This window comes from Podarcis raffonei, chromosome 13 (assembly GCF_027172205.1).
Source record: "Podarcis raffonei isolate rPodRaf1 chromosome 13, rPodRaf1.pri, whole genome shotgun sequence".
Lineage (NCBI taxonomy): Eukaryota > Metazoa > Chordata > Lepidosauria > Squamata > Lacertidae > Podarcis > Podarcis raffonei.
The window spans coordinates 53251656-53278555 of NC_070614.1; the positions used below are offsets into that span (position 1 = coordinate 53251656).

Sequence of the window (26900 nt, forward strand, 5' to 3'; positions counted from 1 at the left end):
GTCCCACGCAGCTGAATGCTGGAAGAGTTCTTTGCGCGTTGTTAAACTGCGGAACTCCCTGCCACTTGAGGCGGCAACGGCTACCAAACTAACTGCATTAAAAGAGGACTGGAGAAACCCAGTGAGGATAAAGGCTATGGGGCGGCTACTAGCCGCGATGGCTCTGCTTTTGAAGGGCAGTTGTTAGGGGCCACGGGAGGGGAGAGCTGGACTTGGGTTCGAATCCTGGTTTCACATAATGGGCGTCTGCTTGGCCACTCTGAGGGCGAGATGCTGGAGAGAGACTAGCTCAGTTGGTAGAGCGTGAGACTTTTAACCTCAGGGATGTGGGTGCAAATCCCACATTGGGCAAAAGATTCCTGCATTGCAGCGGGGTTGGGATGGATGACCTTTGGGGTTCCCTACGATTCTGTGATTAGGTGGGCTATTGAGATCCAGCAGGCCTCTCCTGAGCTGCTTATATCTGCTCCTAGTGATTGAACCGGAGTCCTTTTCCGACGCAAAGCTGGGCTGGAACCTATCGCCTCTTCCATATATACGGTATATATATAGTTTTGGCTCCAGTCCAGTGTGACTCCATCTCTGGCCCTCCCTCCCCATTCCAAACTCCCAAAACAGGATCCGGCTCCCGGTTTCCCCAATCCCTGCTGCTCTCTTCTTCCGGCTCCAGTTTCTCCAACGATTCACTTCCACATTTTGGAACCGGGTTCATAAATGCTGCCTGCCAGAGTCTGGCAACTTGGTCTCAAAGTTCGGCCGAGCTGGTTATACGGTCTGGTTTGCGATTCTTGCAGCCGGAGAGGCTTTTAAATAAATACATGAAATAAAGGCCTTTTCTGGAGGGCCTTTTTGGGAACAGGTGGCCGGGCCGGAAATCCCACGACAGCTGTGAGATGCCAACCCGTAACACAATCTTCGCTGGCCGGACAAACCCTGCTGTCCGTTCCAGTTCCCCGTTGACTGACAGGTGCCAACGCCAATAAGATGCTCTTGTATGGCTTTGGGGGAAGGGGCTGGGGGGTGGCTAGGTGGGGGTCACATCTTCTGGGACCTTGCCGATAAACAAGGGATATCATGGCCGGCCGAGCCATCCTTTGGGGTCTCCTGTGGTCTCTTTGCGCCCTGGGTGAGTGTTTTGCTTTTTCCTCCTAATAAAGTTCAGCCTGAGATGTGGGAGAGGGGTTTGGGGCAGCTGGTGCAATGGTTAGGGTGTCAGGGCCTGGATTCGAATCCCCCACCCTAGCCCATAAGAATAATAAATTTTTATTTGTACCCCGCCCTTCCCGGTTCAGAAAACCGGGCTCAGGGCGGCGAACAACAAATTTACTTATTTTTTCAATAAGTTTTTATTGTGAAAATAATTCAGCATTAATACACACATATTGCGAATATACAAGCATACATTTCATACAATCCTTAAATATATACAAACATACCTACATTCAGCCCCACAGATAATTCCTTTCCCCCACCACAAATTTAAAACAATGGATGCAACGAAAAACACGGCGTAAAATGCAGCATAAAACGTGAATGGCAATAAATTCAAAATTGCCTCCCGCCACAGGGTGAGGAGAAAATGGGGAGGAGGAGAATGAAAAGAAATATTTAAGTGTGAGAAGGGAGCGAAAGAACCTCCGTTCGGATCATTGTGGAAACTCCCCCCTTGCTCAATATATATATATATTTGCAACCTGGAGAATTGAGAGCAGGCTTGTTTATTGATTCGGGGTTTCCAGAGGCCCTGGAAAGATCTCTGCGCCTTCCTTAACATGTCATAAAAAGAATATAAAGTTGAGAAATTCGGGGAATGAAATGAAAGGGATTCGTGGCAGTGCACCCGATCTGATTTCCTGACATGATGGATGAGTAATAAAGGGAGAACGAAATATCTCAGGGAAGCGTTGCATGGAGAATAATGAAGTCCTACAAAGTTTCTACAACTGCATCGATGCTTTTCTTGAATTACCAAATGCCAAATTGTTATTATTTTATTTGGAAAATCTTGGGTTTTTTCTGTGCTTTGACGGTGCCCTAACCCTGTTCTCTATCTTGCTGTTGGGTAATTCAGCGCCAAAGAGTGTCATTTTAAATGGCGGTCAAAAATATTATTATAACGATTATATTATTATTATTATTATTAATTATTATTATTATATTTCATCCAAAATATTATTATAACGATTCTGCTGCTTCTTTCAAACAAACCTCCGAATGGTTTACAGCATGCCTAAAGAGAGGCAGTGCGGTGCAGTGGTTAGAGTGCCGCACCGTGACCCGCGAGAGAGCTGGGTTCGAATCCCCGCTCACTGGCCTACCTCACAGGGCTTGTGAGGATTAAATGAGGAGGGGAAGAACCGTGAACATCAGCTTCTTGGAGGAGCAGTTGGGGTATGAATTTAGCAAGCAAATAAATAAATAAATTGCGGATAGGCTCAGGTGCAAATAATACAATGCAAATTCCACATTTTAGGCCAGAAGTAAGGTAAGTTAGCCGTTTCGACACCAGGATAAATGTAAAATAACTATTATACGAGGATCCTAATAACTGTTAGCAGATCCAGGATGCAGAAATGGTGGAGAGACAAGACAACGCCGTCGGCACTAAATAGAAGTGATTTCTGCTCACACAGGTGAAGAGAGGCCGTGGGGAGGAGGGGAGGGTTAGGTTGAATTTGGGAAATAAAATAATATATAGGACAGCAAAGGATATAATAGATCCTTATAGAACAGCAATATATTGTAACCAGAACAGAAGTTCCAAAGGGGAAGTAAATGTATTTTTAGTATTTTCATTATTGTAATAGTTATTATTATTTCTTATCGGTAGAAGGCAATGTTAATTTACCCCTCTTTGTTTTGCTGTCTGTATAATTTTTTTTTTAAGTCAATAAAAAGAAGAAGTGATTTCTGCATTGCAGGGGGTTCAGCTGGATGATCCTCGGAGATCCCTTCCGTTTGAAAACGCCGGCCGCGTGAAGATAAATTCAACAGTGCAAATAAATTTTGAGGGATGGAGTACCGAATGGTTCAGTTTATGTAAAATACGCAGGGATTTCTGTTGTGCAAAATGAACCACGGAAAGGGAAGCCGTTGATAGTTTAAGGCGGTTCAAGTGAATATTCTAAAACTGAAATTTAATTTAAAAAACAACCTTTTTAAAAAAATTGCTTCCAATGCCACAAATCTGGGCTTCGTCGGAGGATTTTAAAGAGAGGTCTGCTGGATGTCCAGTGGGGATACTTCAGATGCAATCCCTGCGTTGCGGGGGGTTCGGCTAGATGGCCTTTGGGGGTCCCTTACAACTCCTCAGTTCCGTTCCAACGTTGGACTTTCCCAATGGGCTGTGATCTGCCCGGTTGCAGAAGACAAACTGAGACTCTCTCTCTCTCTCTCTCTCTCTCTCTCTCTCTCTCTGTCTCCAGTTGTGAGCTGCTCAGAAGTCGAGGGCCGCCTGGTGGATAAACTCACCCAGAACTACTCCACAACGGTCCTGCCCGTCCGCAGCGTCAATGAAAGAGTCCCCGTCCGCATCGGGATGTCACTCTCGCAGCTGATCAGCCTGGTGAGCGAAGGGTCTTTTGGACCTTGCAGCTTGGAGAGGGTGCAGGACTTGGAGCTGCCAGCAGGGGGAGGTGTGGCGGCACGGCAGCCAATCAGAACCCTGCTGCTCTTGCCTGCAGAGGGCAGCCTGGCTTCCTTTTCATGTTGGCGCAATACCGTGGGGGAACAGCAGGGGGCGACAGTGCAGAAGGGGCGCTGTGCAAATCTGGTGGATGTCACAGTGACGCAGAGAGTCGGTCTCTTTAGATTCAACCCGGGTTTTCCTTTAAACGGAACCTGTCCGGATGTTCAAAATATGGGGCGGATTCCTGCATTGCAGGCGGTTCGTAGAATCTGGAATTGTAGAGTCGGGACCCCCAAAGGTCATCCAATCCAACCAGGAATCACTGCTAAAGAATCCCTGGCAGGTGGCCATCGAATCGCTGCTTCGAAACCTCCAAACCTCTTAGGGAGTCCGTTCCGCAGTCAAATGACTCTTGCCATCAGAAAGTTCTTCCTAAATTGTGTGAAAATGGTATATTGCTGGTATCTAACACTGAGTAAGGGATGCGGGTGGCGCTGTGGTCTAAACCACAGAGCCTAGGACTTGCTGATCAGAAGGTCGGCGGTTCGAATCCCCACGACGGGGTGAGCTCCCGTTGCTCGGTCCCTGCTCCTGCCAACCTAGCAGTTCAAAAGCACATCAAGTGCAAGTAAATAAATAGGTACCGCTCCGGCGGGAAGGTAAACGGTGTTTCCGTGCGCTGCTCCTTTTCGCCAGAAGCGGCTTAGTCCTGCTGGCCGCATGACCCGGAAGCTGTACTCCCTCGGCCAGTAAAGCGAGATGAGCGCCACAACCCCAGAGTCGTCCGCGACTGGACCTAATAGTCAGGGGTCCCTTTACCTTTACCTAACACCAAGTAAACTGGCAAAAATCTACTAAATCAAACAAGTGTTGGAAATGTAAAGAGAAAGAAGGTTCTTTTTATCATATGTGGTGGTCTTGTAGCAAGGTTAAAGCTTACCAGGAAATGATATACAGTGGTACCTCGGGTTAAGTACTTAATTCGTTCTGGAGGTCCGTTCTTAACCTGAAACTGTTCTTAACCTGAAGCACCACTTTAGCTAATGGGGCCTCCCACTGCCGCCGCGCCACTGGAGCACGATTTCTGTTCTCAACCTGAAGCAAAGTTCTTAACCTGAAGCACTATTTCTGGGTTACCGGAGTCTGTAACCTGAAGCGTATGTAACCCGAGGTACCACTGTACAGTGGACGCTCGGGTTGCAAACGTGATCCATGCGGGAGGCATGTTCGCAACCTGCAGCGTCCACAACATGCACGGGTCGCGATTCAGCGCTTCTGCGCATGCACAAAGTGCAATTTAGTGCTTCTGCGCACGTGCGAGCGCCAAAACCCGGAAGTAACCTGTTTGAGTACTTCCGGGTTTCAGTGCGTCCGTAACCCGAAAACGCGCAACCTGAAGTGTCTGTAACCCGAGGTATGACTGTACAATGAATTGAAAAGGATGTTCAAAATAACTTTTGCAAAACAAAAACCAGAAGCTTTTCTTTGGGGTATTATAGGGGCAGAACTACCTAAATTGTATAGGGATTTATTTATGTATGCTATACTGCGGCGGCAAAAATGCTACTTGCCCCAAAGTTGGAAGAAGCAGAAGTCCCAGCAAAGGAAGAATGGATACAAAAACTTATGGAATATGCAGAAATGGCGAAACTTACCGGAAGAATAAGAAATCAAGATAAACTTTTTATAAAAGAATGGAAACGGTTTATTGAATATTTACAGATAAATTGCAAAGAGATGAAAACATTGGCAGGATGTTTGTAATAACCTGCAGGTTCATAAGAGTATATATTTAAAGCAGATAATTAAATGAGCAAATTAACTGAATGTGGACATGCAGAAGATATTAAAAAAATAAATTTCAGGAGCCGCAGAAAGAGGTGGAAGGAAGTCAAACTTTGAGATGTTCAATTGTAAAAGTAATGAAATGTATAAACTTGAAAAGTATAAAGAGAAACGATAAATTTCTTCCTAATGTTTGGTCATGGAATTGTAGAGTTGGACTTTTGCCCAACCAAACTTTTGCCCAACATGGGACTCGAACACAGGACCCTAAGGATTTGAGTCTCATTCTCTGCTGACTGAGCTATCCCAACTAGCAACAGTAAGTTCCAAGGAGTCTAGTTCATTTGTTGTTCTTTTTTAAGTAGTTTGTAAAAGGTTCCCATTCCTCTTTAAATAATAATAATAATAATAATAATAATAATAATAATAATAATAATTTATTATTTATACCCCGCCCATCTGGCTGAGTTTCCCCAGCCACTCTGGGCGGCTCCCAATCAGTGTTAAAAACAGTACAGCGTTACATATTAAAAACTTCCCTGAACAGGGCTGCCTTCAGATGTCTTCTGAATGTCAGGTAATTATTTATCTCTTTGACATCTGATGGGAGGGCGTTCCACAGGGCGGGTGCCACCACCGAGAAGGCCCTCTGCCTGGTTCCCTGTAACATGGCTTCTTGCAGGGAGGGAACCGCCAGAAGGCCCTTGGCGATGGACCTCAGTGTCCGGGCTGAACGATGGAGGTGGAGACGCTCCTTCAGGTATACAGGACTGAGGCCGTTTAGGGCTTTCAAGGTCAGCACCAACACTTTGAATTGTGCTCAGAAACGTACTGGGAGCCAATGCAGATCTCTCAGAACCGGTGTTATGTGGTCCCGGCGGCCGCTCCCAGTCACCAGTCTAGCTGCCGCATTCTGGATTAATTGCAGTTTCCGGGTCACCTTCAAAGGTAGCCCCACATAGAGCGCATTGCTGTAGTCCAAGCGGGAGATAACCAGAGCATGCACCACTCTGGCGAGACAGTTCGCGGGCAGCTAGGGTCTTAGCCTGCGTACCAGATGGAGCTGGTAGACAGCTGCCCTGGACACAGAGTTGACCTGAGTCTCCATGGACAGCGGTGAGTCCAGAATGACTCCCAGGCTGCGCACCTGGTCCTTCAGGGGCACAGTTACCCCATTCAAGACCAGGGAATCCCCCACACCAACCCGCTCCCTGTCCCCCAAAAACAGTACTTCTGTCTTGTCAGGATTCAACCTCAATCTGTTAGCTGCCATCCATCCTCCAACCGCCTTTAAAGTCACAGTTGTCCTTGTCACGCAATTTATACGTCAATTTTGCCAGTTCTGCATAGTCCATCAATTTCCCTTGCCCCGATCTTTTGTCGGGGTTTCTTCATTCTTCCATCCTTGTGCTATTAAGACTCTGGCCGCCATTGTCGCATACGTAAAATATGTTCTTCATTTTCCTTGGCAGGTCTTTTCCTACAATACCTAACAGAAATGCTTCTGGTGTTGTTGTTTTTTGCAAATGTTAATTTGAACATTTTCTTCTTTTTCCCCCTCTACATTCCCACCACTTATGATAAAATATTATGGCACAAGATATAGGCCATAATATACTGTCTGAAGACTGGGGAAGATTGTGGAAAACAGACTTACAATTTACAGACTGCTCTCTTTGGAAAGGAAATTAGATGAAAATGATGTACAGATTGCAAGAATGTATAAAACTGGGACAAATGTATGTTGGAAGTGTAAGAAAAAAGAAGCGAGCTGTTATGTACTGAGTTGAATAGCATCCAAAATGCAGCAGTCTGATTGGTCCTAGAACAATAGGATCCAGAATGCAGCAGTCTGATTGGTCCTAGAACAATAGGATCCAGAATGCAGCAGTCTGATTGGTCCTAGAACAATAGGATTCAGAATGCAGCAGTCTGATTGGTCCTAGAACAATAGGATCCAGAATGCAGCAGTCTGATTGGTCCTAGAACAATAGGATTCAGAATGCAGCAGTCTGATTGGTCCACAGGAGCCACCCAATCCAGCTCCAGGTGGAAGTGAATCCGCAACCTGATTGGCCTACAGGAGAATCCCGGTAGCCAATCACGTGGGGCCCATTGTGTATATAATGTATATAAAGCAGACATTCTGGGGGAACTTCCATTCCTCCTCACCACTATGAGCTGAATAAAGAGCATGAAATCCACACTCAACTCCGAGTATATTTCAGGAGACTTTCAGATTTTTGAAGATGGCTCTTATATCCTCTCTTCTCTGGGCTAAACATCACCCAATTCCCTCAACCGCTCCTCCTAAAATTCAGTTTCCAGACCCTTCATCATTTTGGTCACCCTCTTCTGCGCACCTTCCAGCTTGTCGACACCCGTCTAAAATTAAGGCGCCCAGAACTGGACGCAACAGGACTCCAGGCGGGGTCTGGCCAGAGTGGTTGGGATAGATGACCTTTGGGTCCCCTCCAATTTTACAATCCTGTGATTCGATGTCTCCTCTGGGCTTGGGCCAGGAAAGAGTTAACGGCGGCAGCTCGACAGCTGAAGATCCTGGCTATTAATAGCCGAATCCTGCAGCCACCCAGGACAAAGGAAGGCAGGTCTTCCTGTCCCTCTTAGCTCATCCTCCCTCCAAGAATGGTCCCAATTTCCTTCCCAAGAAACAGCGAGATAGAATAAAAGCAGTTTCTGCTGCCGTTCCAGACTTCCGTTATTCCGTTACTTCTAGTTGGGATAGAGCAGGGGTCAGCAAACTTTTTCAACAGGGGGCCGGTCCACTGTCCCTCAGACTTTGGGGGCGGACAGCAGACTATATTTTGGAAAAAATAATAACGGACGAATTCCTATGCCCCACAAATAACCCAGAGATGCATTTTAAATAAAAGGACACATTCAACTCATGTAAAAACACGCTGATTCCTGGACTGTCCGCTGGCCGGATTGAGAAGGCGATTGGGCCGGATCCGGCCCCCGGGCCTTAGTTTGCCTACCCATGGGATAGAGTCACACACCAGCAAATTCAAATTATAATTTACCTTGTTTTTCCGTGTATAAGACGCCCCCATGTTTTGGGGGACTCCAAATTAAGAAAACATCCCTCAGTATATAAGACGAGCCTCAATTTTAAACCTAATTTTTTGATTAAAAAAACCCTAGTCTTATTTTTAAAAACCTAGTCTTTGGTAAAAAAAACACCAAAACTTAGTCTTCTTATAAGGGGAAAAAACCTGCTCCGATTCCCTTATGGGGTCTCCAAGAGCCCGTATAGAGTCCTTAAGTGGGTTCCCTATTGGTAGGAGAAAATAACAGAGAATATTGAGAAGCAAAGCAGCTAGTAAGTCTAATCTTAGTTGAACTGTTGCAACAGGGTCCCCCACACGCAGGAGGGAGGAGAACCCAGAACAATGGTGTGCAAGCCCTTATATAGACTCTTGAAATTGCCCACCCTGTAGCCCAAAACATTATGCATACATCACAGAAGGAGGTGGTCTACAGCGGAAATCCTGTCTGCCAGGGTACCTGATAATGGTCCCTGATTGCTTTACCTGGGCAGCCTGGCCATTCTTTTGTGATGGTAAATACTTTAGTTCCTGAGTCCAGGTCACAGGCTCACCCTATTCCTACACAAACGCACCCTTAAGACAGGATTTGCAAGCGAAAAGACAATGGTCATTGGGAGAGTCAAAATGGCTTCAGGATTGCTCTCCTGTAGTATTTCTTTTTTTTAACAATAATAATTTTTATTGAGTTTTCCATTTTAACAATCCAATCAGATCACATTAAATATTCCAAATTATACAAATACATAAAGTCCAAATATTTTGCCAAATTATAATTTTTTGTTGCGGCTTCCCATGCTACTCACCTGGAGTACTGTGTCCAGTTCTGGGCACCACAGTTCAAGAAGGACACTGACAAACTGGAACGTGTCCAGAGGAGGGCAACCAAAATGGTCAAAGGCCTGGAAACGATGCCTTATGAGGAACGGCTAAGGGAGCTGGGCATGTTTAGCCTGGAGAAGAGGAGGCTAAGGGGTGATATGATAGCCATGTTCAAATATATAAAAGGATGTCACATAGAGGAGGGAGAAAGGTTGTTTTCTGCTGCTCCAGAGAAGCGGACACGGAGCAATGGATCCAAAGTACAAGAAAGAAGATTCCACCTAAACATTAGGAAGAACTTCCTGACAGTAAGAGCTGTTCGAGAGTGGAATTTGCTGCCAAGGAGTGTGGTGGAGTCTCCTTCTTTGGAGGGCTTTAAGCAGAGGCTTGACAACCATATGTCAGGAGTGCTCTGATGGTGTTTCCTGCTTGGCAGGGGGTTGGACTCGATGGCCCTTGTGGTCTCTTCCAACTCTATGATTCTATGATTCTAAGTTCAGTGGGGTTCCAATCATCTCACGCTTCTACTGCCATGAGTTTCCAATAGGTCCTTCTTTAAATCTTCCTGTTGTCATCCTTCTTTCATGGCCTCTGAGCTGTTTCCACAGGTGAGCTGAAGTGAGCAGTGATATGCTTCTGTGTGAAGTTTGTATGACTCTCCCTTTTTTTTTTCTTTTTTGACAGCTGATAAGTCTACTGTTTGCAATATGTCCTCACACGCTGGTGTTTATGCCGAATCAATCCAAAAGTCCTTCTCTGGTGGCAGACGCCATCTTCTCTCAGTTCCGATGAAATAAAATCTAGGCGTTTGCTCATTCATTTTCTCAGACAGGTTGCATCAAACATTCGTCTTTCAGGGGAGATTTGCCAAATCGGACTTGAAGTACAGATATAATAACAAATTAAGAGCTCGCCTCCCCCACGACTGTTTATCTCTGCAACTCGGTCTATCCCATAATCATAGAATCATAGAGTTGGAAGAGACCACAAGGGCCATCGAGTCCAACCCCCTGCCAAGCAGGAAACACCATCAGAGCACTCCTGACATATGGTTGTCAAGCCTCTGCTTAAAGACCTCCAAAGAAGGAGACTCCACCACACTCCTTGGCAGCAAATTCCACTGTCAAACAGCTCTTACTGTCAGGAAGTTCTTCCTAATGTTTAGGTGGAATCTTCTTTCCTGCAGTTTGGATCCATTGCTCCGTGTCCGCTTCTCTGGAGCAGCAGAAAACAACCTTTCTCCCTCCTCTATGTGACATCCTTTTATATATTTGAACATGGCTGTCATATCACCCCTTAGCCTCCTCTTCTCCAGGCTAAACATGCCCAGCTCCCTTAGCCGTTCCTCATAAGGCATCGTTTCCAGGCCTTTGACCATTTTGGTTGCCCTCCTTTGGACACGTTCCAGTTTGTCAGTGTCCTTCTTGAACTGTGGTGCCCAGAACTGGACACAGTACTCCAGGTGAGGTCTGACCAGAGCAGAATACAGTGGCACTATTACTTCCCTTGATCTAGATGCTATACTCCTATTGATGCAGCCCAGAATTGCATTGGCTTTTTTAGCTGCCGCGTACCCCAATTAAATAGTGTGTCACAGGAGAGTCTTGCTCTCCTGTACTATTTCAGACACGTGGTTTATATACTTATGTATGTGTTTGCCTTGTACCTTTGTAAACATTTACTTTATATATTTGAGACCTTAGAATTCTTATAACACCTTCAATCTCCAGATGGGCAAGAATTAATTTATTTTGATGACGACGATGATGAGTATGCTTGCAAGCTTGCAAGCATCAGTGCAGCAGGAACTGGCTGCAAATTATTGCATAGATTGTCAGGGTGGGTGGGTTTCATTTATATGATTTCGTTTATACACTGCACGATGCGGACGGTCCAGGAATCAGCGTGTTTTTACATGAGTAGAATGTGTCCTTTTATGTAAATTCCATTTCAGGGTTATTTGTGGGGCATAGGAAGTCATTCATTCCCCCCCCCCAAAAAAATATAGTCCGGCCCCCCACAAGGTCCGAGGGACAGTGGACCGGCCCCCTGCTGCAAAAGTTCTCACCTCTGGTTTAAAATATGCGCAAAGTTAAAAGGTTAAAAACTTGCCTGAATGAGAATATTTTTAGCAGGTGCCAAATAGAGTACCGTGAAGGGGTCAAGTGGCAGGGAGTTCCGAGTGTAGCTGCCGCCATACTGAAAGATTGGTTTCTTGCAAACGTGGTCCCTCCGACTGGGCCAACCGTTAGTGCTCTGAAAAATCAGACAATCCTTTTCTTTTCTTCTTTGTTTCTTCAGGCAGAGAAAGACGAGGAACTCACAACCAAAGTCTATTTGGATCTGGTAGGTGGAAATGAAATCTCTCTCTCTCTCTTTGCCTCCCTGACAAACGAACACTTCTCCCCTTTTGGGGTAAGCGCCAGAAAGGGATCCAAATTCAGTTTTGTTCCAAGGGGTTTCTCCTCCGACTGCATTTCCAAAGGCACAGAATTCTCCCAGGGGTGCCCAAACTTTTTCAAACAGGGCCAGATTTCTGATCTTTTTTTAGGATTGAAGTTGTTGAGCTACAATTTTACCCCAAGGGGCCAGATTTAATCGACCAGCGGGCTGGATTAGGCCCCCGGAACAGACTTTGGACTTGCCTGCTTGAGAGGATGTTCAGAAACCATCGGGCAATGCTTTGTCTACTGGAACTTTTCCAGGAGCGATTAATAATAATAATAATAATTTATTTATACCCTGCCCATCTGGCTGGGTTTCCCCAGCCACTCTGGGCGGCTTCCAACAAAACACTAAAATACAATAACCTATTAAACGTTAAAAGCTTCCCTAAACAGGGCTGCCTTCAGATGCCTTCTAAAAGTCAGATAGCTGTTTATTTCCTTGACATCTGCTGGGAGGGCATTCCACAGGGCAGGCGCCACCACCGAGAAGGCCCTCTGCCTGGTTCCCTGTAACCTCACTTCTCGCAGGGAGGGAACCGCCAGAAGGCCCTCAGAGCTGGACCTCAGTGTCTGGGCTGGACGATGGGGGTGGAGACGCTCCTTCAGGTCTACAGGGCCTTTGAGGCCGTTTAGGGCTTTCAAGGTCAGCACCAACAATAACCTTCCTCTTACCTTTCCTCCAATGACCCTCTCGAGATAAAACACATCTTTTTCTCTCTCTGTGGGTACCAGACATGGACCGACTACCGCCTCGTCTGGGACCCCGACGACTATGACGGCATCACCTCCGTCAGGCTTTTCTCGGACGAGGTCTGGCTCCCGGATATCGTCCTAATGAACAAGTGAGTGGCGATGAGGACTAGGAACCTTGGCGCTGTCAAAAGGAAGAGACCTGCGGGGAAGGGAGGAGCTGCTCCCAGCAGGGATCCCTTGCCTTCCCATATAATGCCATAATACGGCCTTCTCATAATGGTCGTCTGGGGAGATCCAGCCAGATGGGCAGGTTATAAATAATAAAATGTTATTAAATTATTATTATGGGCCACTGGCCTGAATCAGCAGCCTCTTCTTCGGCTCTCAAGCCATTGACAAACCTTTTCCTCCATGAACTGGTCCAATCGTTTTCTAAAGCCATTCTCGTCGGTGCCCATCTCTGTGGCAGGGAGTACCGCAGATTAAAAGTGAAAAAGTCCTGTCCTGAATCTCCCATCATTCAGCTTCCACACAAGTTCAAGCGTTACGGGAGGAGAGGGAGAAAAACATGTCTCTGCCCTCTTTCTCCATGCCAGGCACTTTTGTATAGACTTCTATAAGAATAATTTATTATTTATACCCCGCCTATCTGGCTGGGTTTCCCCAGCCACTCTGGGCGGCTTCCAGCAAAATATTAAAAACACGATAAAACATCAAACATTACAAACTTCCCTGAACAGGGCTGCCTTCAGATGTCTTCTAAAAGTCTGGTAGTTGTTTATCTCTTTGACATCTGATGGAGGGTGTTCCACTGTGCGGGTGCCACCACCGAGAAGGCCCTCTGCCTGGTTCCCTGTGACATAACTTCTCGCAGGGAGGGAACCGCCAGAAGGCCCTCGGAGCTGGACCTCAGTATCTGGGTAGAACGATGGGGGTGGAGACGCTCCTTCAGGTCTACTGGGCCTTTGAGGCCATTTAGGGCTTTCAAGGTCAGCACCAACACTTGGAATTGTGCTTGGAGATGTACCTCCTCCTCGCCTTTCCTCGAAACCGAAATGTTCTCTAAACCACAATAGGGGGGAGAGCTCTCGCACTCGGATCCAGCTCGCGGGTTTCCCATACAGGCGTGTGGCTGTGTGAAAAGGAGGCCGGACTAGAAGGGCTATTGGCCTGAAGCACCGGCTTAACCTTGTTTTTGTCCCTTATTCACCCTGTCCAGCAACGACGGCAACTTTGACATTGCGCTGTCAATCAACGTCCTGGTGAACCACAAAGGCGTCGTCCGGTGGCAGCCGCCAGCCATTTACAAGAGCAGTTGCAGTATCCAGGTGCGTGAGATTTTCTTTATAAAAAATAAATACCGTATTTTTCGCTCGATAACACGCACCTGACCATAACACGCACATAGTTTTTAGAGGAGGAAAACAAGAAAAAAAAATTCTGAATGAAACAGTGGATGTATCATTTTTGTGCTTCATGCTGCGGCCACAGACATGTGATTTGACGGTGAGTTTGGGGTAGCCCAATGCAAAGATCCTGAGGATCCATGTGGATCCGTGCTTTGTAACCACGTTTTTGCACCATTGCAGCCCCAGGCAACAGTGGGTGCGTGATTTTTTTGGTGCAGGCTGTAGCCATGGACATGCTATGTGATCTGATGGTGAATTTGGGGTGACCCAATGCAAAGATCCTGAGGATCCATGTGGATCCGTGCTTTGTAACCATGTTTTTGCACCATTGCAGCCCTGTTTTTGCATCAGATCATTGCTATGTGATCTGATGGTGAATTTGGGGTGACTCAATGCAAAGATCCTGAGGATCCATGTGGATCCGTGATTGGAACCACGTTTTAAGTAGGGAGGGAAGGAAAAACATAGAAGCGACAAGGAGAGGGGTGTGCAGAGAAGCAGCTGGCTAAGAATGCAGGAGAGGGGTTTTACCGGAGGGAGGAAAGGAAGGCAAAAGTCCCCCCCCCCACAAGCCAGCCAGCTCTCTCTCTCCCCCCCCCCCAACCTGCATGTTGCCTTCGAGTCCCAGACGCACGGAGAGGAATTAGAAGGAAGGACGCTCTGCTTTCCACTCTGCTTGCCTGGAGGGGAGGGGTTTTCTCTGCTCTTTGTTCCGTTTGAGCAAACACAGTAAGGAAACAGAAGCAGGTGGGCAGTAAGACCCTGAGGCAGAGCTTCCTCCTTTCAAGGCTTCCCTTCTCCGGACGATTTGATATTTGCCTGATTTTTGCCTTCACTCGCGCTTGTCAGCTCCAGGGACCACACATTCGCTCAATAACACGCACAGACATTTCCCCTTACTTTTTAGGAGAAAAAATCTGCGTGTAATAGAGTGGGAAAATACGGTAAATGAGATGTGGTTACAAATACAGTGGTACCTCGGGTTACAGACGCGTCAGGCTGCACACTCCGCTAAGCCAGAAATAGTGCTTCAGGTTAAGAACTTTGCTTCAGGATGAGAACAGAAATCGTGCTCCAGCGGCGCGGCGGCGGCGGGAGGCCCCATTAGCTAAAGTGGTGCTTTAGGTTAAGAACAGTTTCAGGTTAAGAACGGACCTCCGGAACGAATTAAGTACTTAACCCGAGGTACCACTGTACTATAAAATGAATATGCGCTGCCGGGGTGCAAAGATCTGCCCAGTGCCCCCAAATTTAGTTTTTGTTGTTGTTGTTGTTTAGTTGTGTCCGACTCGGGGGGAAAAGAAAATACAAATATACAGAGCATGACAGAACTGTAAATTTAAAAAATGACAGCCTTTTTCTCTCTCATTTTTTTGGGGTGGTGGTGTATTTGTGCGGCAGGTAACCTACTTCCCCTTCGACTGGCAGAACTGCACGATGGTTTTCCGCTCATACACTTACGACACCTCAGAAATCACCCTTCTCCACCCGGTCGGTGAGGACGGGTTGGAGGTGAAGGAAATTATCATCTACGAAAACACGTTTATCGGTGAGGAATGGTGGATTCTGGGGAAATGCGTGTGGCGGGGGCTGGCTAGACGAGGAAGGGTAAAACCAGCCCTAGACCCTCCCAAGGGATGCCCAAAAGACAACTTAGACCTGGGGTCAGCAAACTTTTTCAGCAGGGGGCCGGTCCACTGTCCTTCAGACCTTGTGGGGGGCCGGACTATATTTGGGGGGAAATGAAAATGAACAAATTCCTATGCCCCACAAATAACCCAGAGATGCATTTTAAATAAAAGAACACATTCTACTCATGTAAAAACACGCTGATTCCCATACCGTCCGTGGGCCGATTGAGAAGGCGATTGGGCCGGATCCGGCAGAGAATGCCCGGTAGCAGAGTTTAGATTCGCAAAAGTCAAGCAGTAGTATAGTGTCGAGAATATAGGTGGTTGGGATCCTTTTGTCCCGTTTAGTTGCATGCTGCACTCCCCTCTTTCTAGCCCTCTTCTAATGAAGAGACAACAAGCTGTTAAGTAAGTTTAAAATGCTTTACTTACAAAAGTTCCAAAGGTAAGATTCATGCATTTATCCAAGCAGCAGCAAAGGAGAACATAGGCAGAATACTCTTGGAATTGAAATTGGAAAAAATTGAAATACTTTATTGTCACTTGTAGAACTTGTATACAGTGAGATTACACGAGCACCCTCCACTCAGCTGTCTTAGTCTTAATTCCCCTCGTTTACTGACGCACACCCATCAAACCTGAAAGTCAGTTGCCCTGTTGTTATCTTTTCATTCAGCAGCCCACGGATAGAAGCCGTTCTTTACCCTGTTGGTGCGACCAATCATGCTTCTATATATCTTCTGCCCGAGGGCAGGAGATCAAGAATGTGCCGGCCAGGGTGTGAATCATCCCTGAGAATCTTCCTCACTCTCCTGAGGCAACGTTCTTTGGGACAGCCCATAATATGTTGTGCTGTATTCACCACCCTCTGTCGGCACTTCCTATCAGTTGATGTCAAACCAGCGTATCACACCGTGACGCAGTATGAAAGGACACTTTCTATTGTGGACCATTAGAAGGAGATAATCAAATGTTGATTGACATCCTTCTTTCACAATACTCTGAGGAGATGGAGTCTCTGTTGGGCTTTCTTAACCACCTGGGTTGTATTGATTTTCCAAGTAAGGTCTTCACTGAGATAAACTCCTAGGAATTCAAAGGAAGAGACTCTCTCCACACAGCCCTCCCTGATGTACAGCGGGGCTAGTTCTCCTCTCTTCCTCCAAAAGTCCAACACCATCTCCTTTGTCTTGCTGATATCAAGGTGCAAGTTGTTCCCTAGGCACCATGTAGATATTTTCTGGACCTCCCCTCTATACGCTGATTTGTCTCCACCTGCTATTAAAGCCATTATGGTGGTGTCATCTGCCAACTTAATAATTGCAGTAGACGGGTCAGATGATACACTGAGAATTGTATTTGTATTAATTGTACAAATTGTATTAATTGCAGAGAATACAGAAAGCTTGCTTAGGCACATCATCCTTGGTTAGTTAGGAGAGAGCGAGACAGGAACAGGAAGAGGAGGCTTCACTTCCTCCCTCGCCAGGTGGAAGAGTGGGTGTGACCTAACTGAGTCTAGGAACACAGCTCTATTGTCTTAACCCCTTCAAGTAGGAATCACGCATCGTTATGTTTGACTGCAATTTCCTCCAAGTAAACTCCGCTTCTGTCTTTTCCTTCTGCAGACAATGGGCAGTGGGAGATCCGGCACAAACCGTCCCGCAAGAACACCCTCCCGGGAGACCCCCTGTATGAGGACATCACTTTCTACCTCATCATTCGAAGGAAGCCCCTCTTCTACCTCATCAACGTCATTATCCCTTGCATCTTGATTACCATCCTGGCCATCTTTGTCTTCTATCTCCCGCCGGATGCTGGTGGGTAGCCAGGAAAAAAAGAGCCACTCTTGAGCGACACCTTCAGGCTGTTAGGTGTTATTACACCCTGCGGGATGGGCGTCTTAGCTGAGCCTGACCATAGCTGTCAACCGTCCCTTATTTGGCGGGACAGTCCCTTATTCCAGCGCCGTGTCCCGCTGCTGTCCCTTATTGATGATGTCCCTTAAATTTCCCGGGTTTCAAAGGAAGCAGCTCCTCTCCCTCCCTCCCTGCCGGCCAGGGAGGAGAGAGGCTCCAACTGGGTTGCTTGGCTGCCTTGCTCACCCAATAAGGAGTAAGAACGACTGGGGGGTGGAGCTTGCATGCCTTGTGCCAATCAAATCGGCCGCGTTGCCTGGGGACTCGCCTTTGCTCAGCGCTTCCCAGCGGAGAGGGGACGGTGGTTTTCCTTGCTGCGTCCCCTTTGCCGGGTTGCTGCGCTGTGGGAACCACCGCGTGAGGCTTCGTTTGGCTGCTGGCTGGGCTTTCTGCCTTTGGCTTGGAGGGGCTCAGAAGCTGAACACACCTGTGCCCTGAAAATCCCTTATTTTGGCTGCTGATCCCTTATTTTCAAGGCTGCTGGTCCCTTATTTTCAAATCTGTAAGTTGACAGCTATGAGCCTGACACCCTCCTCAAAGAGGGATATTGCAAAGCTGGGGAAAGCATTCGGAAAAAGGCGAGAAAAATTGAGTGATTCCGCTAGGAGGAAAGGTTTGGGCAGGGTGTGCCATTTTGGGAGGTGAAACTAAATTTTTGCAAATTTCTTCAGGGGGCGGGGTCCTTAAAAGTATGTGTGTGGGTGTGAGGAATTCAAATCTGCTATTATTTTTGTGATTGGACAATACTCAGTCTATGTCTGAGTAAGAAGCACATAAACTGCTTTCAGAAAACCGACGAGTTTTAATCTTACCTTCTGAAAATGTCAGGTAATGCTAAATAATAATGACGATTAATATTAATTTTAAATACTATTAGTAACTGCAAGAGTTTGTCGGTCATTTTTAATGATTTCTGTGCAGCCTTGCAGACATTTTACTTCCCAAGCAAAACTAAATGATATCCGGAATATATTTTGACTTCCCAAGTCGCGCTGCAACTTTTGAGCAGCCCTCATTTTTGGAATTTGAAAGCTCTACAGTTGAACACACCTTCGCATAGGGGACTCTTTAGAGAAAAGGCGAGGGAGAGGGAGGTTTGGTATGGATAAAACGGAGGACCTTTTTTTTAACGCAGTGTGTGGTTAAACTGGGGAACTCCCTGACACAGGAGGCAGCAATGCTCACCAACCCAATTGGCTTCAAAAGAGGATGAGATGAATTAATGGAGGTTTCAGGCTATCCAGCGGCTATGAGCCACAATGGCTATGCCCTGCCTCCGCCACTGGGGTCAGCAGTGCTGGTTGCAGGAAAACAGAAGAAGGGAGAGGATTGTGTTGAAGAAGAAGAAGAAGAAGAAGAAGAAGAAGAAGAAGAAGAAGAAGAAGAAGAAGAGGAAGAAGAAGAAGAAGAAGAAGAAGAAGAAGAAGAAGAAGAAGAAGAAGAAGAAGAAGAAGAAGAAGAAGTTGTTATTTATACCCCTCCCATCTGGTTGGCTCCTGCCAAACTAGCAGTTCGAAAACACGTCAAAGTGCAAATAGATAAATAGGTACCACTCTAGCGGGAAGGTAAACGGTGTTTCCATGCACTGCTCTGGTTCGCCAGAAGTGGCTTAGTCATGCTGGCCACATGACCCGGAAGCTGTACGCCGGCTCCCTCGGCCAATAAAGCGAGATGAGCGCCGCAACCCCAGAGTTGGTCATGACTGGACCTAACGGTCAGGGGTCCCTTTGCCTTTCCCATCTGGCTAGGTTTCCCCAGCCACTCTGGGTGGCTTCCAGCAAAATATTAAAATACAATAATTCACCAAATTTTAAAAGCCTCCCTAAACAGGGCTGCCTTCAGATGTCTTCTAAAAGTCAGATAGTTGTTTATTTCCTTGACATCTGAAGGGAGGGCATTCCACAAGGCAGGGGCCACCACCGAGAAGGCCCTCTGCCTGGTTCCCTGTAACTTCACTTCTCTCAGGGAGGGAACCGCCAGAAGGCCCTCAGAGCTGGACCTCAGTGTCCAGGCTGGACGATGGGGGTGGAGACGCTCCTTCAGGTCTACTGGGCCTTTGAGGCTGTTTAGGGCTTTCAAGGTCAGCACCAACACTTTGAATTGTGCTCAGAAACGTACTGGGAGCCAATGTAAGTCTTTCAAGACTGGTGTTATATGGTCTCCCAGTCCCCAGTCTGGCTGCCGCATTCTGGATTAGTTGCAGTTTCTGGGTCACCTTCAAAGGTAGCCCCACGTAGAACGCATTGCAGTAGTCCAAGCGGGAGATAACCAAAGCATGCGCCACTCTGGCCAGACAGTCTGCGGGCAGGGAGGGTCTCATCCTGCGTACCAGATGGAGCTGGTAGACAGCTGCCCTGGACACAGAACTGACCTGCGCCTCCATGGACAGCAGTGAGTCCAGAATGACTCCCAGGCTGCGCACCTGGTCCTTTGGGGGCACAGTTGCCCCATTCAGGACCAGGGAGTCCCCCACACCTGCCCGCCTCCTGTCCCCCAAGAACAGTACTGCTCATGTTCTCCTTCACCTCCCTTCCTCAGGCGAGAAGATGACCCTCTCCATCTTTGCTCTCCTCACTCTCACCGTCTTCCTCCTCCTGCTGGCCGACAAGGTTCCGGAAACATCCTTGGCGGTGCCCATCATCGTGAAATACCTCATGTTCACCATGAGCCTCGTGACTTTGTCCGTCATCCTCAGTGTCGTCGTCCTCAACTTGCACCATCGCTCACCCAACACCCATGAGATGCCCTTCTGGGTGCGACAGGTATGTGGGGAAGATTGACACTAACATTTCTTCTTCTTTGGCGACCCCTCGTAGCCGAGTAAGATGGTCTCCCATAAACACGGTTTTAACAGTGAGTCTGTAAGTGACTGTGGAAGCCAATTCTGGATCCACACGTCCTTCCACAGTGGGGACGTTGGTTTCTGGGCGGGAGTCCATCACGGTGTGGATTTGCCAAGCGTGCCTTCCTCTTAGCACGTTTCTCCCTTGCGTCCTGAGTTCGAGTGTCTTCAAAGCCCATGACACCTTTGATAAAGGCTGTTCTCCAACTGGAGCGCTGACAGGCCAGTGTTTCCCAATTGTTGGTGTTTATACTACATTTTTTGAAATTGCCTCGAGAGAGTCTTTCAACCTCTTTTGTTGACCACCAGCATTACGCTTTCCATTTCTAAGTTCAGAATAAAGTAGTTGCTTTGGAAGACGGTCAGAGGCAGCAATGCTTCTGAAGAACAGTAGCTGGAAACTGCAGGAGTGGCTCTCGCACTCGGGTCCTGCTCGCAGGCTTCCCAGAGGCATCTGTGATGGCAGCATGCTGGAGTAGATCCAGTAGATCCTTGGCCAGATCCAGCAAGCTTCATATTACATTCTTATGCCTTTCAGACTGCAATGAGTGTGAGATGCCAAAAGGCCAGGGAGAGATTCACAGCCATTAAAGGCCATAGGGACTACCATCAGCTGTCAGATTACTAAATAATACTAATAATTTTTTATTTATTCCCCGCCCATCTGGCTGGGTTTCCGCAGGCACGATTACAGTGGTACCACGGGTTACATACACTTCAGGTTATATACGCTTCAGGTTACAGACTCTGCTAACCCAGAAATATTACCTCAGGTTAAGAACTTTGCTTCAGGATGAGAACAGAAATCGTGCTCCAGCAGCAGCAGGAGGCCCCATTAGCTAAAGTGGTGCTTCAGGTTAAGAACAGTTTCAGGTTAAGAACGGACCTCCGGAACGAATGAAGTACTTAACCCGAGGTACCACTGTATATAAAAGCATCTATATAGTTCTGTTTTCTGGCCTTTGGTTTGGATTCAGTCTAACCCTTATGTTTCCCTCCCCTTATGGTTTTGATCTACGGGCTACTTTTAAAACGAGGCTGCATTTTAAATTGCATTTTAACCTGTATTTTAAATTGGTTTCCCCCCTCCCCGTATGATGTCCTTACTGTAATTTTTACTGGTGTTAGCCACCCTGAGCCCAGCTCTGGCCAGGGAGGGCGGGGTATAAATATAATTTATTATTATTATAGACACAACTACCTTCTTACCAATACCTTCTGCCTTGCTGGCATCCCTTAAGCAGAAATGTGGGGGGAAATGGGAGGAAATGTACTCTCTCTTCCTCTCTCCCTCCTTCTCTAGACCTTCATCCACACGCTCCCCCGGTATTTGGGCTTGCGGCGCCCCAAGACAGAGACGCTCTTGAAACCTGCGCCCCCACACCCCAAACAAGAGACCGTGGTGAAAAGCAACCGCCGGACGGACGAATATTTTATCCGCACCCCTGCCTACGACTTCCTGTTCCCCAAACCCAACAGGTGAAGAGGCCCTGACCCGGTGCCAGGCAATTTGACACTGGTGGGATGAACAAGAGAGAGGCTGTTGCTAGGTAGTTCTGAAATTGTGGCGGTGGGAATTGGGGGGCGGGATTCCCTTTATGGGTTCGAGTACGGAGAATCGCCCCAGACTCCCAGTCGGTGAGACTTTATTCAGGATTGCGTCGCCAGGTAGAGTCCAAAGAGCATTCCCGATTACCTCGCAAATTGCAAATACGATTTGGTCATGTTGACAGTAAAGCCAGTTAAGAGGTTTTCAAAGCCCGTTGAGAGCGAGGGCTACCCTTTCCGGTTCAGTGTTGTCGTCACTCCAAATGGGGAAATATCTTCGCCCTGGCACTTTTCAGGACTAATTGGGGTTTTTTGCCAAAGGAGGGCCCTCCCCATTTCAGAAATATTTGCTACTCTTGAATAAAGGTAAAAGGTAAAGGGACCCCTGACCATTAGGTACAGTCGTGGCCAACTCTGGGGTTGCGGCGCTCATCTCGCTTTATTGGCCGACGGAGCCAGCGTACAGCTTCCGGGTCATGTGGTCGGCATGACTAAGCTGCTTCTGGCAAACCAGAGCAGCGCACGGAAACGCCGTTTACCTTCCCGCCAGAGCGGCACCTATTTATTTACTTGCACTTTGATGTGCTTTTGAACTGCTAGGTTGGCAGGAGCAGGGACCGAGCAATGGGTGCTCACCCCGTCTCGGGGACTCGAACCGCCAACCTTCTGATCGGCAAGTCCTAGGCTCTGTGGTTTAACCCCACAGCGCCACCCGCGTCCCTTACTCTTGAATAGCTCCCTTAAATAGTAGGCCTGAGCGAGGGGAAGATGGCGGTCTCAGCTTGTTTAATCAATGGTGGACTCCTTCTTCCATTCTCACCCTTTCAAGGTTTTCATAGGAGGGTCATCCGCAGTGCAGGGGTCTTTTGCCCAACGTGGGGCTCGAACCCTCGAGCCTGAAATTCAGAGTCTCATGCTCTGCTAACTAATTGATTTACGTGGGAGAGGATATATTAATTACAAATATCCTTCCAGACTCTCACATGTGTGGGATCAGCTTGAATAATCAGCTTGATGTTTGCATTTGGAAGGTGAGCTGGACAGAGCTTTAGATGACCACCCTTTGGCAGGAAAATAGAAGCTTAGGAAAGGCTGAAAGCTGCCACTTTTAATTTACCATGCTTGGTAAAAGAATGACCATAAACTAAGTTTAAATTGGGGTTTACTTACTTAAAGACTTGCACTAATTTTCAGCACCAAACAGCAGCAGACACAATACAATGCAAAAATATACTTCTAGGTTACAAAATACATAGTTGAATAGTAAAATTGTGTCTGTGCTCAGGGAGAGTTGAGACAGACATCCATCCCGATCAAAAATATGGTGCAAAAGGACAAAGAGAGAGAGGATAAGGGTTTATATCTCTCGTTTCTTCCAGCCACTGGAAACAGGGGAAATGACATCACACAGAGTTCTCTCTCTCTCTCCATCAATCGCATTCCTATGGTCTGAGTCTGCCTATCTAGGAATTTGCTTCTCTGTGGTTGTTAGCCCCTAGACCAGAGGTCAGCAAACTTTTTCAGCAGGGGGCCGGTCCACTGTCCCTCAGACCATGTGGGGGGCCGGACTATATTTTTTGGGGGGAAATGAACGAATTCCTATGCCCCAGAAATAACCCAGAGATGCATTTTAAATAAAAGCACACATTCCATTCATGTAAAAAACAAACTGATTCCCAGACCGTCTGCGGGCCGGATTTAGAAGGCGATTGGGCCGGATCTGGCCCCCGGGCCTTCGTTTGCCTACCCATGCCCTAGACCAATGGTTCTCAACCTGCGGGTCCCCAGATGTTGTTGGACTACAACTCCCATCATTCCTAGCCAGCACGAGCAGTGGCCAGAGATGATGGGAGTTGTAGTCCAACAACATCCGGGGACGCACAGCTTGAGAACCGCTGCTAGACTTGCTAATTAACGAGAATATGCATTGTTAGGTTTGACGGCAAATCTCCCGCAGGTTCCAGCCAGAGGCATTCCCCACGGATATGAAGAAGTATATTGACGGCCCCAGTCACTTCATCGCGCTCCCGCCAGACTTGAAGGCCGCCATGGACGCCATCACCTACATAGCAGAGCAGCTCCAGGAACAGGATGACTATGATGAGGTGAGTTCTTGTGGAAGAAACCAAGCATTCTGGGGAAGGATGGAAGGATCTGGGCGTGTTTTGCCTGGATAAAGGGAGACCGAGATGCGATGCAATTTGTTGTTGTTGTTGAGTCGTTTAGTCGTGTCCGCCTCTTTGTGACCCCCTGGACCAGAGCACGCCAGGCCCTCCTGTCTTCCACTGCCTCCCGCAGTTTGGTCAAACTCATGCTGGTAGCTTCGAGGACACTGTCCTCCGTCGCCCCCTTCTCCTTGTGCCCTCCATCTTTCCCAACATCAGGGTCTTTTCCAGGGAGTCTTCTCTTCTCATGAGGTAGCCAAAGTCTTGGAGCCTCAGCTTCAGGATCTGTCCTTCCAGTGAGCACTCAGGGCTGATTTCCTTCAGAATGGATCAGTTTGATCTTTTGGCAGTTCATGGGACTCTCTATTGCATCATGAGATGCAATAGCCACCTTCAAATATCTTCCACATGGAAGAGGGAACAAAGGTGTTTCTGGAGACAGAACCCCCAAAACCAACAGATTCAAGTTACAAGGGAAGAGATTCCAGGCACTTGGAGGATGGATGGTGGCTAATGGATTGAGGTTGAATCCTGACAAGACAGAAGTACGGGAGGCGGGCAGGTGTGGAGGACTCCCTGGTTCTGAATGGGGCAACTGTGCCCCTGAAGGACCAGGTGCGCAGCCTGGGAGTCATTTTGGACTCACCGCTGTCCATGGAAGTGCAGGTCAGTTCTGTGTCCAGGGCGGCTGTCTACCAGCTCCATCTGGTGCGCAGGATGAGACCCTCCCTGCCCACAGACTGTCTCTCCAGAGTGGTGCATGCTCTTGTTATCTCCTGCTTGGACTACTGCCATGCGCTCTACTTGGGGCTACCTTTGAAGGTGACCCGGAAACTACAACTAATCCAGAATGCGGCAGCTAGACTGGGGACTGGGAGCGGCCGCCGAGACCACATAACACCGGTCTTGAAAGACCTACATTGGCTCCCAGTATGTTTCCGAGCACAAATCAAAGTGTTGGTGCTGACCTTGAAAGCCCTAAACAGCCTCAAAGGCCCAGTAGACCTGAAGGTGCGTCTCCACCCCCATCGTCCAGTCCAGACACTGAGGTCCAGCTCCGAGGGCCTTCTGGTGGTTCCCTCGCTGCGTGATGCCAAATTATAGGAAACCAAGCAGAGGGCCTTCTCGGTAGTGGTGCCCGCCCTGTGGAACGCCCTCCCACCAGATGTCAAAGAGATAAACAACTACCTGACATTCAGAAGACATCTTAAGGCAGCCCTGTTTAGGGAAACTTTTAACGTTTGATGCATTATTGTATTTTAGTGTTTTGTTGGAAGCCGCCCAGAGTGGCTGGGGAAACCCAGCCAGATGGGCGGGGTACAAATAATAAATTATTATTAAATTATTAAAACTAGGAAGAACCTTCTGAGGGTCCGAGCTGTTTGGCTGTGGAACACATGCCCTCCGCAGGTGAGGGGTTCTCCTTCATTGGAAGTTTTTATGCAGAGGTTGGATGGACACCTGTCAAGCAGCTCCGACTCCTGTTTCGCAGGGGGTTGGGCTGGATGACCTTTGGGGGTCTCTCCCAATTTGACTGTTCTGTGACCTGCTTCCTCCTTCCCTTGCAGCTGAAGAAGGACTGGGAGTACGTCGCCATTGTGGTGGACCGGCTCTTCTTCTGGACCTTCATCATCTTCACCACGCTGGGTACCTTCAGCATCTTCCTGGACGCCAGTTTCCACCTGCCCCCCGACCAGCCCTTCCCCTGAGCCCACGGCCTCCTTCGCCCAACCGGAATAATGTGTCGGGTGGTCCTTCCACAGGGAAGGCCTGTGAACTGTTGACTTCCGCCGACACGGCGACAGGATGTGAGGAACAAGCTCGTGCCCACATCCCTGTGGGGTGGTCTGGGGAACCTCAGGCCTGTGGGTCAAATACAGCCCTCTAAGCCTCTCTATTCAGACCCTAGGCCACACCCTCTCTGCAAGCCACACCCACTGGGACTCTACAAGGCCACGCCCTCTCCTCAAGCCACACCCCTACACAGACTGTACAAGGGCACACCCTCTTAAGCCGCACCCACGGGAATTCCAAAGGCCACACCCTCTCCTCAAGCCACGCCCTCAATGGGATTCCACAAGGGCACACCCTCTCCTCAAGCCACGCCCACTGGGACTCTACAAGGCCCCGCCCTCTCCTCAAGCCACACCTACTGGGACTCTACAAGGCCCCGCCCTCTCCTCAAGCCACACCTACTGGGACTCTACAAGGCCACACCCTCTCCTCAAGCCACGCCCACTGGGACTCTACAAGGCCACACCCTCTCCTCAAGCCACACCCACTGGGACTCTACAGGGCCACGCCCTCTCCTCAAGCCACACCTACTGGGACTCTACAAGGCCACACCCTCTCCTCAAGCCACACCCACTAGGACTCTACAAGGCCACACCCTCTCTGCAAGCCACACCCGCTGGGACTCTACAGGGCCACGCCCTCTCCTCAAGCCACACCCCTACACAGACTGTACAAGGGCACACCCTCTTAAGCCGCACCCACGGGAATTCCAGAAGGCCACACCCTCTCCTCAAGCCACGCCCTCAATGGGATTCCACAAGGGCACACCCTCTCCTCAAGCCACGCCCACTGGGACTCTACAAGGCCCCGCCCTCTCCTCAAGCCACACCCACTGGGACTACAAGGCCCCGCCCTCTCCTCAAGCCATGCCCACTGGGACTCTACAAGGCCCCGCCCTCTCCTCAAGCCACGCCCACTGGGACTCTACAAGGCCCCACCCTCTCCTCAAGCCACACCCACTGGGACTCTACAAGGCCCCGCCCTCTCCTCAAGCCACACCCACTAGGACTCTACAAGGCCCCACCCTCTCCTCAAGCCACACCTACTGGGACTCTACAAGGCCCCGCCCTCTCCTCAAGCCACACCCACTAGGACTCTACAAGGCCCCGCCCTCTCCTCAAGCCACTCCCACTCGGATTTCACAGGCCC

General features: G+C 48.3%; 1 protein-coding gene across 1 annotated transcript; it reads left to right on the top strand.

Moving 5' to 3' along the window:
* Positions 1–1042: 1042 nt before the first annotated feature.
* Positions 1043–25981, top strand: CHRNB1 (cholinergic receptor nicotinic beta 1 subunit). The gene is made up of 11 exons (XM_053362221.1): positions 1043–1126; positions 3426–3565; positions 11605–11649; positions 12483–12592; positions 13663–13771; positions 15254–15401; positions 17112–17303; positions 19941–20164; positions 21548–21723; positions 23750–23897; positions 25526–25981. Exons 1-11 carry the CDS (start codon positions 1075–1077, stop codon positions 25664–25666), a joined length of 1485 nt encoding a protein of 494 aa, XP_053218196.1. The 5' UTR covers positions 1043–1074; the 3' UTR covers positions 25667–25981.
* The last annotated feature ends 919 nt before the right edge of the window (positions 25982–26900 follow it).